This window comes from Bombina bombina, chromosome 1 (genome assembly GCF_027579735.1).
Source record: "Bombina bombina isolate aBomBom1 chromosome 1, aBomBom1.pri, whole genome shotgun sequence".
Lineage (NCBI taxonomy): Eukaryota > Metazoa > Chordata > Amphibia > Anura > Bombinatoridae > Bombina > Bombina bombina.
In genome coordinates, this window is record NC_069499.1 from 559813374 (window position 1) to 559831178 (window position 17805).

Genomic DNA, 17805 nt, shown 5'->3' on the forward strand with positions numbered 1-17805 from the left:
TGGAATCTAAAAGGGGAAAAACATTTCTTACTACGCATAAGAACAGTTGTTATATTAGGATGGAAAGTATGAACAACAGGACAAACCATATTATAAGAACATAGCTTTCAATACAGAGTACCCTGCAGTATGTTAAATGAGCAGTCTTACAACTGTGCCCGCTCTGCCAGCTGAATCAGTCTGTTCTCTTCAAACTGCACAACACCTCCAGCCTGAAGCAGTTCCAGAAGCACCTTTGTGGAAAGGGAAAAACAAGAATATAGTGATAAGGGGAAGGGCCTGTGGTGTAAATAAATCCCAGGACAACTTTTCATTTATACAGTTAGTGCAATAATATATCAGATTACCTGCTGCCTCTCTGAATGACGAGAATCATCATCTGGACTGCAAAGAAATTCTAGAACCTAAGGAGATATAGCAGAACAAACAATTAATAATCTATCATTCTGGGATTTGGCTGGGTGCGCTACATCAGCTAAGAATGTTTCAGAACCTTAATAAGTCATCCATTCTAGACTTTTTTGTTACCTGCAGTTGAAGCTTTATTTTATGTGCAATGTAAACTTTAAGAAATATTTATATTTCCTGCCAGATCAATTGTGGGGTTCATATGATATTAGTAAGTGGTGTAGATAAGGTTAGTAGCAGTAACCAGACATCCTGTATACCTAGCGTGTACCAAGGGAGTTGTGGTACTTATGCCTCTTACATAAAGGTGTAAGAAACATAGATTTTGAAATAAAATAAGAACATTTTAGCCCAACAAGTCTGTAACTGATCAGTTCACAATATTTTCTCAGTAATGAGGCTTCAGATAATTCTTGATTTATAATTTATTCTCCTATTTTCTTACAAGATAATTGACAGATAAGAGACAGTGATACTTTAAAATATTCTTCTTATTTGTGGCTTTTTAAAGGGGGCCAAAAGTAGCCCCTTCTTAACAAAGGAGGATAATATATGGTGGTCAGAAAAAAAGGGTGCAATAATCCAGAACCATGCAGCTCCTTTTAAATTTAAAAGGTAAAACTTTATTTTACAAATCTTTAAAAGTCCATGGCATCACAACACAATTACTTAGCTAAACTCAATGTGATATAGAGCAGCCAAGGAGAGGAAATGGTCTGACTGGGTTTCGGTCCTTTCGACCATACTCATAGCCAGACCTGACGGATACTTCAGCGGGTGATTTCAGCTGTCACCGCTCATCAAGTGGGATACCATTATAGCAATACTGTGTTGTACTTTATCTGTAATTCCGAAAGGAGGTAGGAGGGACATTGTCCCAGTGCTCTGTTTTTGACTTGGGACAGATCGTATATGGGTAAGATTTATACTCCAACCGTGATATGGATGTGTTGTGTGTTGAGCCTTTATGGTTAAAATAATCACAGCCTAAGGATTCATAAAGGCCTGCTGTATAATTGTGACTATTTTGGCTATATACGAATACATGGGTTGTATCATCATTGGATACCTTGTGCACTATTTTAATATATGGAGGTGTATAATATTTTCTATCTAAACCTGCAGAACGATATGAAGGTGGCACTCTCTGTGAAGTGAAAAAAAACTTTATTAAGATAAAACATTAGCAACGTTTATAAGGCTCCTGCCCCTTTGTGTATTCCTTAAGTCCCATCTCCCCCCCTAGAGTTTTTAGGAGCATGATATTGCCAAAAACCTCAACTGATTTGTCTAATGTGCCATTTTCCAAAAAGTGTGCTGGAACGGGTAAATGTGCTGTAGTGAGATTCCTTATAGGGACTTCTGTTGGCAAATCCGATATTTTATTTTTGTGTGGTCTAGTGGGGGAGATAGAATTAAGGATTTACTAAATAGTAATAAATAGAGTAAATGGATATGGAGACTGAATACAATGTACCCCCAAAGGTTCAAATAAGGACTTTGATTTAGTTGCACTGGATTGATATTGTTATACAGGCGAGCCTAAATTTAGAAACAACTTGGTGAATAAAAGGTAATTTTTAATATTGATAGTATAAATGGAATGTTTAGCTACTGTGCCTTTAAAAAAAAAAACATAATTTATCTTACCTGATAAATTTATTTCTCTTGTAGTGTATCCAGTCCACGGATCATCCATTACTTGTGGGATATTCTCCTTCCCAACAGGAAGTTGCAAGAGGATCACCCACAGCAGAGCTGCTATATAGCTCCTCCCCTCACTGCCATATCCAGTCATTTCGACCGAAACAAGCCGAGAAAGGAGAAACCATAGGGTGCAGTGGTGACTGTAGTTTTAATTAAAAGTTAGACCTGCCTAGAAAAGGACAGGGGCGGGGCCGTGGACTGGATACACTACAAGAGAAATAACATTTAGCAGGTAAGCATAAATTATGTTTTCTCTTGTTAAGTGTATCCAGTCCACGGATCATCCATTACTTGTGGATACCAATACCAAAGCTAAAGTACACGGGATGAGTGGGAGGGACAAGGCAGTAACTTAACGGAAGGAACCACTGCCTGTAGAACCGTTCTCCCAAAAACACCTCCGAAGAAGCAAAAGTATCAAATTTGGAAAATTTGGAAAAGGTATGAGCGAAGACCAAGTTGCAGCCTTGCAAATCTGTTCAACAGAGGCCTCATTTTTAAAGGCCCAGGTGGAAGCCACAGCTCTATAGAATGAGCTGTAATCCTTTCAGGAGGCTTCTGTCCAGCAGGCTCATAGGCTAAACGGATTATACTCTGAAGCCAAAAAGAAAGAGAGGTTGCCGAGGCCTTCTGACCTCTCCTCTGTCCAGAGTAAACAACAAACAGGTTTGATGTTTGGCGAAAATCTCTTATTTGTTTGTTTGAAAATCTTTAGTAGCCTGTAAGTAAAACTTCAAGGCACGGACTACGTCGAGGATTATGCAAAAGACGTTCCTTCTTTGAAGAAGGATTAGGACATAATAATGGAACAACAATCTCTTGATTGATATTCTTGTTAGAAACCACCTTAGGTACAAAACCCAGGTTTGTACGCAGAACAACTTTATCTGAATGAAAGATCAGATAAGGGAGAATCACAATGTAAGGCAGATAACTCAGAGACTCTTCGAGCCGAGGAAATAGCCATCAGAAAAAGAACTTTCCATGAAAGAAGTTTGATATCAATAGAATGAAGGGGTTCAAACGGAACCCCTTGAAGAACTTTAAGAACCAAGTTTAAGCTCCATGAGGAGCAACAGGTTTAAACACAGGCTTAATTCTAACTAAAGCCTGACAAAATGCCTGAACGTCTGAACTTCTGCCAGACGCTTGGTAAAAGAATAGACAGAGCAGAAATCTGTCCCTTTAAAGAACTAGCTGATAATCCTTTGTCCAAACCCTCTTGGAGGGAAGGACAATATCCTAGAATCCTAACCCTACTCCATGATAATTCTTGGATTCACACCAATGAAGATATTTAAGCATATCTTGTGGTAAATTTTCCTGGTGACAGGCTTTCGGGCCTGTATTAGATATCAATTACTGACTCGGAGAAGCCACGCTTTGATAGGATCAAGCGTTCAATCTCCTTGCAGTCAGTCTCAGAGAAAGTAGATTCCGGATGGATTGAAAGGACCTTGGTATTAGAAGGTCTTGTCTCAGAGGCAGAGTCCATGGTGGAAAGGATGACATGTCCACTAGGTCTGCATACCAGGTCCTGCGTGGCCACGCAGGCGCTATCAATATCACAGATGCTCGTTCCTGTTTGATTTTGGGCAATCAGACGAGGGAGCAGAGGAAACGGTGGAAACACATAAGCCAGGTAGAAGAACCAAGGCGCTGCTAGAGCAGCTATCAGTGCCGCTTCTGGTCCCTGGACCTGGATCCGTAACAAGGAAGCTTGGCGTTCTGGCGAGACGCCATGAGATCCAATTCTGGTTTGCCCCAACAGAGAAACCAATTGGAGCAAACACCTCCGGATGGAGTTCCCATTCCCCCGATGAAAAGTCTGACGACTTAGAAAATCCGCCTCCCAGTTCTCTACACCTGGGATATGGATCGCTGACAGGTGGCAAGAGTGAGTCTCTGCCCACGAATTATCTTGGAGACTTCTGACATCGCTAGGGAACTCCTGGTTCCCCCTTGATGGTTGATGTAAGCCACAGTCGTGATGTTGTCCGACTGAAATCTGATGAACCTCAGTGTTGCTAGCTGAGGCCAAGCCAGAAGAGCATTGAATATTGCTCTTAACTCCAGAATATTTATTGGGAGGAGTTTCTCCTCCTGAGTCCATGAACCCTGAACCTTCAGGGAGTTCCAGACTGCACCCCAACCTAGAAGGCTGGCATCTGTTGTTATCAATTGTCCTATCTGTCTGCGAAAGGTCATACCCTTGGACAGATGGGCCCGAGATAACCACCAGAAAAGAGAATCTCTGGTTTCCTGATCCAGATTTAGTAGAGGGGGACAAATCTGTGTAATCCCCATTCCACTGACTGAGCATGCATAATTGCAGCGGTCTGAGATGCAGGCGCGCGAATGGCACTATGTCCATCGCCGCTACCATTAAGCCGATTACTTCCATGCACTGAGCCACCGTGGGCGCGGAATGGAGTGAAGAACACGGCAAGCATTTAGAAGTTTTGATAACCTTGACTCCGTCAGGTAAATTTCATTTCTACAGAATCTATTAGAGTCCCTAGGAAGGTAAACCCTTGTGAGAGGAGATAGAGAACTCTTTTCTTCGTTCACTTTCCACCCATGCGACCTCAGGAATGCCAGAACTATCTCTGTATGAGATTTGGCAATTTGAAAAGCTTGACGCCTGTATCAGGATGTCGTCCAGGTAAGGAGCCACCGATATGCCTCGCGGTCTTAGGACCGCCAGAAGTGAGCCCAGAACCTTTGTAAAAAGTTCGTGGGGCTGTAGCCAACACGAATGGGAAGAGCTACAAATTGGTATAGGCTTGTCTAGAAAGGCAAACCTCAGGAACTGATGATGATTCTTGTGAATCGGAATGTGAAGGGGTAGGCATCCTTTAAGTCCACTGTGGTCATGTACTGACCCTCTTGGATCATGGGTAAAATTGGGTTCGAATAGTTTCCATCTTGAATGACGGAACTCTTGAGGAATTTGTTTAGGATCTTTAAATCCAAAATTGGTCGGAAGGTTCCCGCTTTTTTGGAACCACAAACAGATTTGAATAAAACCCCTGTCCTTGTTCCGTCCGCGGAACTGGATGGATCACTCCCATTACAAGGAGATCTTGTACGCAGCTTAGGAATGCCTCTTTCTTATCTGGTTTGCAGATAATCTTGAAAGGGTGAAATCTCCCTTGTGGAGGAGAAGCTTTGGAAGTCCAGAAGAGATCCCTGAGATATGATCTCACAACGCCCAGGGACCTGAACATCTCTTCCCCACGCCTGGGCGAAGAGGAGAGAGTCTGCCCCCTACTAGATCCGTTGTCGGATAGGGGGCGGCTCCCTTCATGCTGTCTTAGAGGCAGCAGCAGGGCTTTCTGGCCTGCTTAGCCCTTGTTCCAGGACTGGTTAGGTTTCCAGGCCTGCTTGGATTGAGCAAAAGTTCCCTCTTGTTTTGAAGCAGAGGAAGTTGATGATGCACCTGCCTTGAAATTTCGAAAGGCACGAAAAGTTAGACTGTTTGGCCCTGTCCTGAGGAGGGGTATGACCCTTACCTCCAGTAATGTCAGCAAATAATTTCTTTCAAACCAGGCCCGAATAAGGTCTGCCCCTTGAAAGGAATGTTGGGAAATTTAAACTTTGAAGTCACATCAGCTGACCAGGATTTGAGCCATAGCGCCCGACGCCCTGGATGGCGAATCCGGAATTCTTAGCCGTTAGTTTAGGTCAAATGAACAATGCATCAGAAACAAATGAGTTAGCTAGCTTAAGAGGTTCTAAGCTTGTCAACAATTTCAGTCAATGGAGCTGTATGGATGGGCCTCTTCCAGGGCCTCAAACCAAATGCTGCGGCAGCAGTGACAGGCGCAATGGCATGCAAGGGGGCTGTAAAATAAAACCTTGTTGAATAAACATTTTCTTAAGGTAACCCTCTAATTTTTTATCCATTGGATCTGAAAAAGCACAGACTGTCCTCAACCGGGATAGTGGTACCTTTGCTAAAGTAGAAACTGCTCCCTCCACCTTAGGGACAGTCTGCCATAAGTCCCGTGAAGTGGGCATCTGATTGGAAACATTTTCTAAATATAGGAGGTGGGGAAAAGGGCACACCGGGCCTATCCCACTCCTTACTAATAATTTCTGTAAGCCTTTTAGGTATTGGAAAAACATCAGTACTCACCGGCACTGCATAGTATTTATCCAGGCCAACACAATTTCTCTGGCACTGCAATTGTGTCACAGGTCATGTCAGAGCAGCTAATACCTCCCCAAGCAATACACGGAGGTTCTCAAGCTTAAATTTAAAATTAGAAATCTCTGAATCAGGTCTCCCCGATTCAGAGACGTCACCCACAGACTGAAGCTCTCCGTCCTCAGGTTCATGGCCGGACTGTGGAAAAAAAGCAGCCCTGGAAAAAAATTGAAGACCAGCCCTATATTGTCTGTAGAACAATGTATATATATATATATATATATATATATATATATATATAGAATAGATAGATAGATAGATAGATAGATAGATAGATATGTGTGTATATATATATATATATATATATATATATATATATATATATGTAATTATTTACAGACATATATACACATATAAACATGCCCACCACCTCTGCCATCTCATAACAGGTATATTTCACAAAAGAGGGCTGCAAAATATATCAAACATTGTAAATAATGTCACTTTGCTTTTCTCAAAGTTACTGAGCACAATATATCAATCAATAGAGTACCGGCACCTTCTTTTTTGAGTACTGGCACCTTTTCTTTACACACTGTAAAACACACTCATACACACTAGCTTCCCCAGACACATCACATACACACTGTAAAACACACTCACACAGCCATTATCACACCACACACACTCATACACACTGTAAAACACACTCACACAGCCATTATCACACCACACACACTCATACACACTCACACAGCCATTATCACACCAAACACACTCATACACACTGTAAAACACACTCACACAGCCATTATCACACCACACACACTGTAAAACACACTCATACACACTGTAAAACACACTCATACACACTGTAAAACACACTCATACACACTAGCTTCCCCAGACACATCACATACACACTGTAAAACACACTCACACAGCAATTATCACACCACACACACTGTAAAACACACATACACACTGTAAAACACACTCATACAGCCATTATCACACCACACACACTCATACAGCCATTATCACACCACACACACTCATACACACTGTAAAACACACTCACACTGCCATTATCACACCACACACACTGTAAAACACACATACACACTGTAAAACACACTCATACACACTGTAAAACACACTCATACAGCCTCATACACACTGTAAAACACACTCATACACACTAGCTTCCCCAGACACATCACATACACACTGTAAAACACACTCACACAGTAATTATCACACCACACACACACTGTAAAACACTCATACACACTGTAAAACACACTCATACAGCCATTATCACACCACACATACTCATACACACTTTAAAACACACTCACACAGCCATTATCACACCACACACACTGTAAAACACACATACACACTGTAAAACACACTCATACACACTAGCTTCCCCAGACACATCACATACACACTGTAAAACACACTCACCCTGCAATTAAAACACCACACACACTGTAAAACACACATACACACTGTAAACACACTCATACACAGCAGCTTTCCCAGGCACATCACATACGCACTGTAAAACACACTCACACAACAGCTCCCCCAGACACAACACATACACAATATAAAACATACAATACTGAGATATCTCTGCATATTTATTAGATCATTACAGCCTTCCTCCAGTCCACACAGCCTCTGCGGGTGCTCCCTTCGCAGTGACAGCAGAGTCCCCTGCAAGCTGCATAGGAATCTTGGCTCCTTCCTAGCAGTAGGAAGCCCCTCCCTCATGCACTGATCTACCTACTATGGGCACTGAACATTGATTAAATCTATGAAAGTCAGGGGCCAGAACATAATATTTGACACAATATGTAAAACGTTTATATTTTTACCAATAAAATATGTCTGGTTAGTATTACTTCATCTCTGTTGTGTCTCTGTGTAGTGGACCGGCCCCCCCCCCCATTGCAGTGAAATAGGGTTTAATCCAGTTATGAAAGAGGGAAGTGCCGGGGTCTGTGTAGCTGCATAAGATTGTGCAGGAGTCGGACCTGCTGCGCTGCGCAGGGGAAGATGAGGAAATTTATTTCAATTTATTAACTCACTGGGGCACACTCCCTGCACAGTGTAATGTACAGTCTCAAATGTAAACTGAGCTGTGCATTACGATGTGCATATACAAAGTATGTAAAGCAGACAGCCATGTGTACTTGTTTAAATTTCTAAGAGGCACACGCTAGCCCAATTCCTTCCGGCCACCACTGACACCGGCCCAGGGAGTGAGCAGTTAGTCCGGCCCACCGGGATTTTTCCCGGCTTCCCGGCAGACCAATCCGGCCCTGCTCAGGTTCTGCATATTGTGACGCAGTATCAGACATGGCTCTTACAGCATCTACGCGCTCTGTATCTCGTCTAACCCCAGAGCTATCGCGCTTGCCTCTCTATTCAGGCAATCTGGATAATACCTCTGACAGGGTATTATTCATGATTGTAGCCATGTCCTGCAAAGTAATCGCTATGGGCGTCCCTGATGTACTTGGCGCCATATTAGCGTGCGTCCCTTGAGCGGGAGGCGAAGGGTCCGACACGTGGGGAGAGTTAGTCGGCATAACTTCCCCCTCGACAGACCCCTCTGGTGACAATTCTTTTATAGATAAAGACTGATCTTTACTGTTTAAGGTGAAATCAATACATTTAGTACACATTCTCCTATGGGGCTCCACCATGGCTTTTAAACATAATGAACAAGTATCCTCTGTTTCAGACATGTTTGTACAGACTAGCAAGCTTGGAAAACACTTTAAAGCAAGTTAACAAGCAATATAAAAAACATTACTGTGCCTTTAAGAGAAACAAATTTTGACAAAATTTGAAATAACAGTGAAAAAAGGCAGTTACACTAACAACATTTTTACAGTGTATGTAACAAGTCAGCAGAGCATTGCACCCACTTGCAAATGGATAATTAACCCCTTAATAACAAAAACGGAATAATAAATGACAAAAACGTTTTTTAAACACAGTCACAACAACTGCCACAGTCTACTGTGGTTGTTACCCTCCTCAAACACGACTTTGAAGCCTTTTAAGCCCTTCAGAGATGTACTGTATCATGCAGAGGGAAGCTGAATGTCTCTGTCAGTATTTTTAGCTGCACAGAAAAGCACTAAAATAGGCCCTTCCCACTCATATTACAACAGTGGAAAGCCTCAGGAAACTGTTTCTAGGCAAAAATCAAGCCAGCCATGTGGAAAAAAACTAGGCCCCAATAAATTTTTATCACCAAGCATATATAAAAACGATTAAACATGCCAGCAAACGTTTTATATTGCACTTTTATAAGAGTATGTATCTCTGTTAATAAGCCTGATACCAGTTGCTATCACTGCATTTAAGGCTTAACTTACATTAATCCGGTATCAGCAGCATTTTTCTAGCAAATTCTATCCCTAGAAATATTTTAACTGCACATACCTTATTGCAGGAAAACCTGCAAGCCATTCCCCCTCTGAAGTTACCTCACTCCTCAGAATATGTGAGAACGGCAGTGGATCTTAGTTACTTCTGCTAAGATCATAGAAATCACAGGCAGATTCTTCTTCTAATGCTGCCACTCCGTACACTCCGGTACACTCCGGTACCATTTAAAAATAACAAACTTTTGATTGAAGTTAAAAAACTAACTATAATACACCACTCTCCTCTTACTACGTCCATCTTTGTTCAGAGTTGCAAGAGAATGACTGGATATGGCAGTGAGGGGAGGAGCTATATAGCAGCTCTACTGTGGGTGATCCTCTTGCAACTTCCTGTTGGGAAGGAGAATATCCCACAAGTAATGGATGATCCGTGGACTGGATACACTTAACAAGAGAAAAAGCTGCTTCTATTACATGTTTTTAAGGAGAGGTCTAGTCTATCTACATACAGGCAGAGGTAAATAATGCAATAGGTCTAAAGGGTTAACGTGAAGCTATTATGATACATGTCTACTAGTTAGTGAATGATTGGCCTCTTTTTAAATGGTGAGGGTTTATATATATATATGTGTATTGTTCTCATTTTCTGTTAGCTTGACAGAGGGGCAGTAGTCTCGAAACAATACTAATGTTTTAGCGTAATAAAGTGTTTTTTCCACTTCACAGAGAGCGCCACCTTCATATATTTGCATGTTTGGATAGCTGCATCGGTCTGAGGGAGAGACCTAAAAAAAAGCTGTTGCACCCACATTGGAGTATATATTAAAAAGACTATGTTGAAGGGTAGTGCTGGTTTATACCCACATATATAATACTTTCTAGTTATGTCTGTAGAGTGCTCAGTGGTTTACAGGAGAGGAAACAATGGCACTACTCAGAACTACTCAGAACTGAAAAATGTATTTAGACGTTCCCCTATAATCTACTAAATATTGAGTTAAGTAGGTCTCAATAGATTTGAATATAAATAATTACTATCTGGTTAGGGGTAGGTGCTTGTACCAATTAATATACAGGGAGTGCAGAATTATTAGGCAAGTTATATTTTTGAGGATTAATTTTATTATTGAACAAGAACCATGTTCTCAATGAACCCAAAAACTCATTAATATCAAAGCTGAATAGTATTGGAAGTAGTTTTTAGTTTGTTTTTAGTTATAGCTATTTTAGGGGGATATCTGTGTGTGCAGGTGACTATTACTGTGCATAATTATTAGGCAACTTAACAAAAAACAAATATATACCCATTTCAATTATTTATTTTTACCAGTGAAACCAATATAACATCTCAACATTCACAAATATACATTTCTGACATTCAAAAAACAAAAAACAAATCAGTGACCAATATAGCCACCTTTCTTTGCAAGGACACTCAAAAGCCTGCCATCCATGGATTCTGTCAGTGTTTTGATCTGTTCACCATCAACATTGCGTGCAGCAGCAACCACAGCCTCCCAGACACTGTTCAGAGAGGTGTACTGTTTTCCCTCCTTGTAAATCTCACATTTGATGATGGACCACAGGTTCTCAATGGGGTTCAGATCAGGTGAACAAGGAGGCCATGTCATTAGATTTTCTTCTTTTATACCCTTTCTTGCCAGCCACGCTGTGGAGTACTTGGACGCGGATGATGGAGCATTGTCCTGCATGAAAATCATGTTTTTCTTGAAGGATGCAGACTTCTTCCTGTACCACTGCTTGAAGAAGGTGTCTTCCAGAAACTGGCAGTAGGACTGGGAGTTGAGCTTGACTCCATCCTCAACCCGAAAAGGCCCCACAAGCTCAAACCAGTACTCCACCTCCACCTTGCTGGCGTCTGAGTCGGACTGGAGCTCTCTGCCCTTTACCAATCCAGCACGGGCCATCCATCTGGCCCATCAAGACTCACTCTCCTTTCATCAGGTCCATAAAACCTTAGAAAAATCTGTCTTGAGATATTTCTTGGCCCAGTCTTGACGGTTCAGCTTGTGTGTCTTGTTCAGGTGGTGTCTCTTTCAGCCTTTCTTACCTTGGCCATGTCTCTGAGTATTGCACACCTTGTGCTTTTGGGCACTCCAGTGATGTTACAGCTCTGAAATATGGCCAAACTGGTGGCAAGTGGCATCTTGGCAGCTGCACGCTTGACTTTTCTCAGTTCATGGGCAGTTATTTTGCGCCTTGGTTTTTCCACACGCTTCTTGCGACCCTGTTGACTATTTTGAATGAAACGCTTGATTGTTCGATGATCACGCTTCAGGAAGCTTTGCAATTTTAAGAGTGCTGCATCCCTCTGCAAGATATCTCACTATTTTTTACTTTTCTGAGCCTGTCAAGTCCTTCTTTTGACCCATGTTTGCCAAAGGGAAAGGAAGTTGCCTAATAATTATGCACACCTGATATAGGGTGTTGATGTCATTAGACCACACCCCTTCTCATTACAGAGATGCACATCACCTAATATGCTTAATTGGTAGTAGGCTCTCGAGCCTATACAGCTTGGAGTAAGACAACATGCATAAAGAGGATTATGTGGTCAAAATACTAATATGCCTAATAATTCTGCACTCCCTGTACTATGCAAGGAATCAGTAAGAAACTGATTAAGGGGTACAAATATAGCACTCTGGAACGTATGAAAAAGTGTAAAGAAATTTTATGTTAAAAAATAACTTTTATTAGATCATGTTAAAATCAGGGTTAACATACATATTAAAATACACTTTGGTCTACTACCATATAGCCATGAGATAGTGGCTATAACAACAACACAACCAAGTAAGGATTCGTGTTGAGTTAAATATAGAAATGACTACCAACGATTTCCTTGGAGGGTGATGCTATTGGTCTGCCAGGATATTGGGTCCTTTCAACATTGATATGAGGACAAAAAAATATGGTAAATGTTGTGTGTTAGATGGAAGGGGAGAAAGTTATACTATTACTCCAAGTAAGTTTGAGAAGAATAAATCAATGGAGCAATCAGTATAAAACCCCTAAATATGAAATATTATACGTTTTATTGGTAGTTGTTAGGATTTAATAATATATTGTCCACTTGAGTGGTTGGATAATAAGTAAATAAATGATTCTCCAGTAGTCAGGAAAAACCTAACTGGTTACCTTTGAGTATCTAATATAAGTAGTGAGGTGATTCTATAACAGTCCTATGGTCAGGAAAAGCCTGACTCATTACCTTATTAATACCATGGATGGCAAAGTGATGTATAATTCGATAGTTATATAACCATCCAATAGTCAGGAAAAGCCTGACTGGTTACCTTGTTAGTACCTGTGTTATAGACAATAATAGATGATATAATATCGTCCAGTGGTCAGGAAAAGCCTGACCTGTTACCTTATTAGTACCTGTGATTGAGGATAGATAGTCTGGAAAAGCTGACTAATTAGAAGATAATATATGATGGTCTTATAGAAAATTGGGAAAAGCCCAAATTGTATACCTTTTTATTACCATGAATTATTTAAATTATTACCATCAGGAGTAACTTTTTAACCATAAAAGAGCTTGTGTTCAAACAATTCCCAGTTGAAAGGCTTCCATATAACTTTACGTTGTGGCTATTATAGTTGTCCACCCACAAGGTTAGGATAAGCCTGACCACTGTATTAATATCGTGATCCAATATGTTTAACAGACGGTATCTGTTAGCTAGACTTATCCAATAACGTAGCGTAACTATATCAAGGTTTGACCCCCTAGGCGGTTTAAATTCTAAAGTTTAACTAGTCATTTATATTATATGGTAGTACACCAATTATTTTTTTAAAAACAACAAGAAGGGAAAGGGGGATTGCCACTGACGCGTTTCGCCGTGGTGGCTGTATCAAAGGGCAGTCTCACACTGTCTTCGTGAGGTTTAAATACCCTTATCTGTGAATGGATTGGCTGTCAATAAGGGGCTTGATTTTTTAGGCATCGTTTATTGGTGGAGAGGGTGGGTATGTACTCATAGTGAGTTCTGATTGGTCTTTTTGCCGTGTTGATTTAGCGATATTTGTACATTGAATATAGTTTATATTGTATATGTATTAAGTAACTTACTTATATTTTATGTCCACATAAGCACTGTCATTCAAATATACTTATTTTATGATTAAATTTCGTTGTTACACATCTTTTTGAAATCCCATCATTTTCATTGGTTTTGATGCCTGTCAATAATCTCTTATTATTTAGTTCTCATTGGTTTAAAAATGTGTCAGTCATTCTTCTGTTGGAAAAAATTATGTGGACATAAAATATAAGTAACTTACTTAATACATATACAATATAAACTATATTCAATGTACGAATATCGCTAAATCAACACGGCAAAAATACCAATCAGAACTCACTATGAGTACATACCCACACCTCACCATAAACGATGCCTAAAAATCAAGCCCCTTATTGACAGGCCAATCCATTCACAGATAAGGGTATTTAAAACCTCACGAAGACAGAGTGAGACTGCCCCTTTGATACTAGCACCACGACGAAACGCGGTCAGTGGCAATCCCTTTCCCTTCTTGTTGTTTTAAAAAAAATAATTGGTGTACTACTAAATAATATAAATGACTAGTTAAACCTTTAGAATTTAAACCGCCTAGGGGGTCAAACCTTGATATAGTTACGCTACCGTTATTGGATAAGTCTAGCTAACAGATACCGTCTCTGTTAAACATATTGGATCACGATATTAATACAGAGGTCAGGCTTATCCTAACCTTGTGGGTGGACAACTATAATAGCCACAACGTAAAGTTATATGGAAGCTTTCAACTGGGAATTGTTTGAACACAAGCTCTTATTATGGTTAAAAAGTTACTCCTGATGGTAATAATTAAATAATTCATGGTAATAAAAAAGTATAACAATTTGGGCTTTTCCCAATTTTTCTATAAGACCCTCATATATGATCTACTAATTAATCAGCTTTTCCAGACTATTCTATCCTAAATCACAGGGTACTAATAAGGGTAACAGGTCAGGCTTTTCTGACCACTGGACGATATTATATCATCTATTATTGTCTATAACACAGGTACTAACAAGGTAACAGTCAGGCATTTCCTAACTATTGGATGGTTATATATCTAGCGAATTATACATCACTTTGCCATCCATGGTATTAATAAAGGTAAGGTAGTCAGGCTTTTCCTGACCATAGGACTGTTATAGAATTCACCTCACTACTTATATTAGATACTCAAAGGTAACCAGTTAGATTTTTCCTGACTACTGGAGAATCATTTATTACTTATTATCCAACCACTCAAGTGACAATAATTATTAAATCCTAACAACTACCAATAAAACGTATAATATTTCATATTTAGGGGTTTTATACCGATTGCTCCATTGATTTATTCTTCTCAAACTTACTTGGAGTAATAGTATAACTTTCTCCCCTTCCATCTAACACACAACATTTACCATATTCTTTTGTCCTCATATCAATGTTGAAAGGACCCAATATCCTGGCAGACCAATAGCATCACCCTCCAAGGAAATCGTTGGTAGTCATTTCTATATTTAACTCAACACGAATCCTTACTTGGTTGTGTTGTTGTTATAGCCACTATCTCATGGCTATATGGTAGTAGACCAATGTGTATTTTAATATGTATGTTAACCCTGATTTTAACATGATCTAATAAAAGTTATTTTTTAACATAAAATTTCTTTACACTTTTTCATACATTCCAGAGTGCTATATTTGTACCCCTTAATCAGTTTCTTACTGATTCCCTGCATAGTGCTCAGTGGTTATCATTATTAGTACTACAATTCTTGTTTAATGAGTACTGTAAATTGTCTGGTTAATATGACTTTTACATGTGCATTATTTCATTTCTGTTGTCGGTATCTTGTAACCTCAAAAAAAATATTTAAAAGAAATATGGAAACATACGCAACTGGCGTAGAGAATAAAAACGTACGTGTTTTATTAAACTAACAGGAACCTCTTGCAGATCCATCTAATCTGCTCAAATTCTAGATTTTGTAAAATATCAGACCAAGTTTGCTGCACTGAGCTGTTTTATGCTCATGGTAATATCATATTTATTCCACATCTTTGTGTTTTATCTCAATAGGCTTTTTTAAAACTATTCAGCACTGGGAACTATTTTATTATTTAATCACTGACAATCCTTTAAGAAAACATAAAAGTAAGGATGCAAATTATTAAGTTAGGAGTGATATAAATTATAGGATATATTCTGAATGAAACCTCACCTGATCAAAAAGCATGCGGTTCACAAAGAGCGTATTGTCAGGTTTGGCAAGCTGTCGAGCCAGGAAAGTAAATAGACAGCCCACCTGTGATGGTGTAAAGTCAGAGTTCTCCACCATAACCTGAAATAAAAAAGGGAAAGGTTCAGTAGTGTTCAAGTAAGATATATATATGGGTAGTGACCCTTTTAAAGGAATACTAAACCCAATTTCTTTCTTTCTTATTTCTGACAGCGCATGCAATTTTTTAAGCAACTTTCTAATTTACTCCTATTATCAATTTTTCTTCGTTCTCTGGTATCTTTATTTGAAAAAGCAGGAATTAAAGCTTTGGAGCCGTCCCATTTTAGGGTTCAGCACCTGGGTTGTGCTTGCTGAATGGATGGCTGATTTAGACACCAATTAGCAAGTGCTATCCAGGGTACTGAACCGAAAATAGGCCGGCTTCTAAGCTTTCATTCCTGCTATTTAAATTAAAGATACCAAGAGAACGAAGAAAAATTGATCATTGGAGTAAATAAGAAAGTTACTTAAAATTGCATGCTCTATCTGAATCATGAAAGAAAAAATGTGGGTTTAGTGTCCCTTTAAGGAGCAGCTCTACACATGTGCATGGTTCCACAACATTCTCACCTTCAGTAAGATGTCCACTATCCTCTGTTGATGTTCCACTGCTTGTTTATCATTTGTGAAATCTTCAAATGTCTGAGAGGCACAAAACAATATATATTAACATAAATTATATGGCTTATTATATATAAAGTAGAACATTGAGCAGCTATTAATTCACTTGAGATGTTTTTTTTTTCTCACATCAAAAAGATGGTTTTCTTTAAAGGGAAATCAAGCTGCTGGAACAGAATAATTACTACTAGTCATGCTGTGGTAGTTCCTTCTGTGCCTGCAGCTCTCTTGACAGCAGTTCTTTTATTTTAACCTTTAACAGGTGCTGGTTGGTGACGCTTGGCATTTTCATACTGAGTACTGCCATCTTGGAGCTTACGTATTCTAGCATCATGTGACAGAAGTGGTGAACATTCACAGATGAGTTTCACTGCTGCTATTGTGCACTTCAGGTTAGCACAAAAGGAGGTTTTAATTTTTGTGTTTTTTATACACAATTTGAAAAAAAAAATACATAAACATACAAAAAAGACCACATGAATCATACAAAGCAATGCAGAAATGTAAAATTCCCTTCTGGATGCTAATTTGAACTGTACAATACTGTACAATACTGTAATCTGTCAAAAAGCTGACATTACTGATCTGTGCACTGCTGTCGTTGCAAGAATGAATAAGTTCCAAGATGGCAGCACCCAGTATGAAGATGCTTGAACGAACAGCTGTTAAAATAAGAGAATGGTTTTCAAGACAGCTGCTGGCAAACAAAGAAAAACAATAGCATGATGTGTAGAAACCTTGCTATTGGTGCTGTGCCTACATCTTTTTAATACAGATGTTTTTATTAGTATTCAAGCATTTTTTAAATGTCTTTCTCCTTTGTTGTTACTAAGAAACTTATATGCACTTGATTGTATAAATGCTCAAAGCTAGTGAATATATATATATATCTTTAGATCAGCACAGAACAGACTAGTTTAGTACATTTACATTTTTAACGTGATTCCAGTAATTTCCCCTTGAGTGTAATTTCTAATACAACATTAGAAAAATGGCTCCCTTGTTATGATGACCTGTCACTTTTAGCGCAAATTGCTTCTCAAATCTCAGACTGTGATACCTTTTAATCGACCAGCTGATAAGTCATGTAAGGTATTCTTGTTCATGGACTTCCCAGACACTTCTTTATCATCTGCTTTTTTTTTTCCCAACAACTC

General features: G+C 39.4%; 1 protein-coding gene across 1 annotated transcript in view; it reads right to left on the bottom strand.

The window, feature by feature from the left end:
• Window positions 1–17805, bottom strand: part of VPS8 (VPS8 subunit of CORVET complex) — a 478663-nt gene that overhangs the window by 207537 nt on the left and 253321 nt on the right. Inside the window, 4 exon segments of the mRNA XM_053698746.1 lie at window positions 151–233; window positions 348–404; window positions 15968–16087; window positions 16598–16669. Coding sequence (XP_053554721.1) covers window positions 151–233; window positions 348–404; window positions 15968–16087; window positions 16598–16669 — 332 coding nt within the window.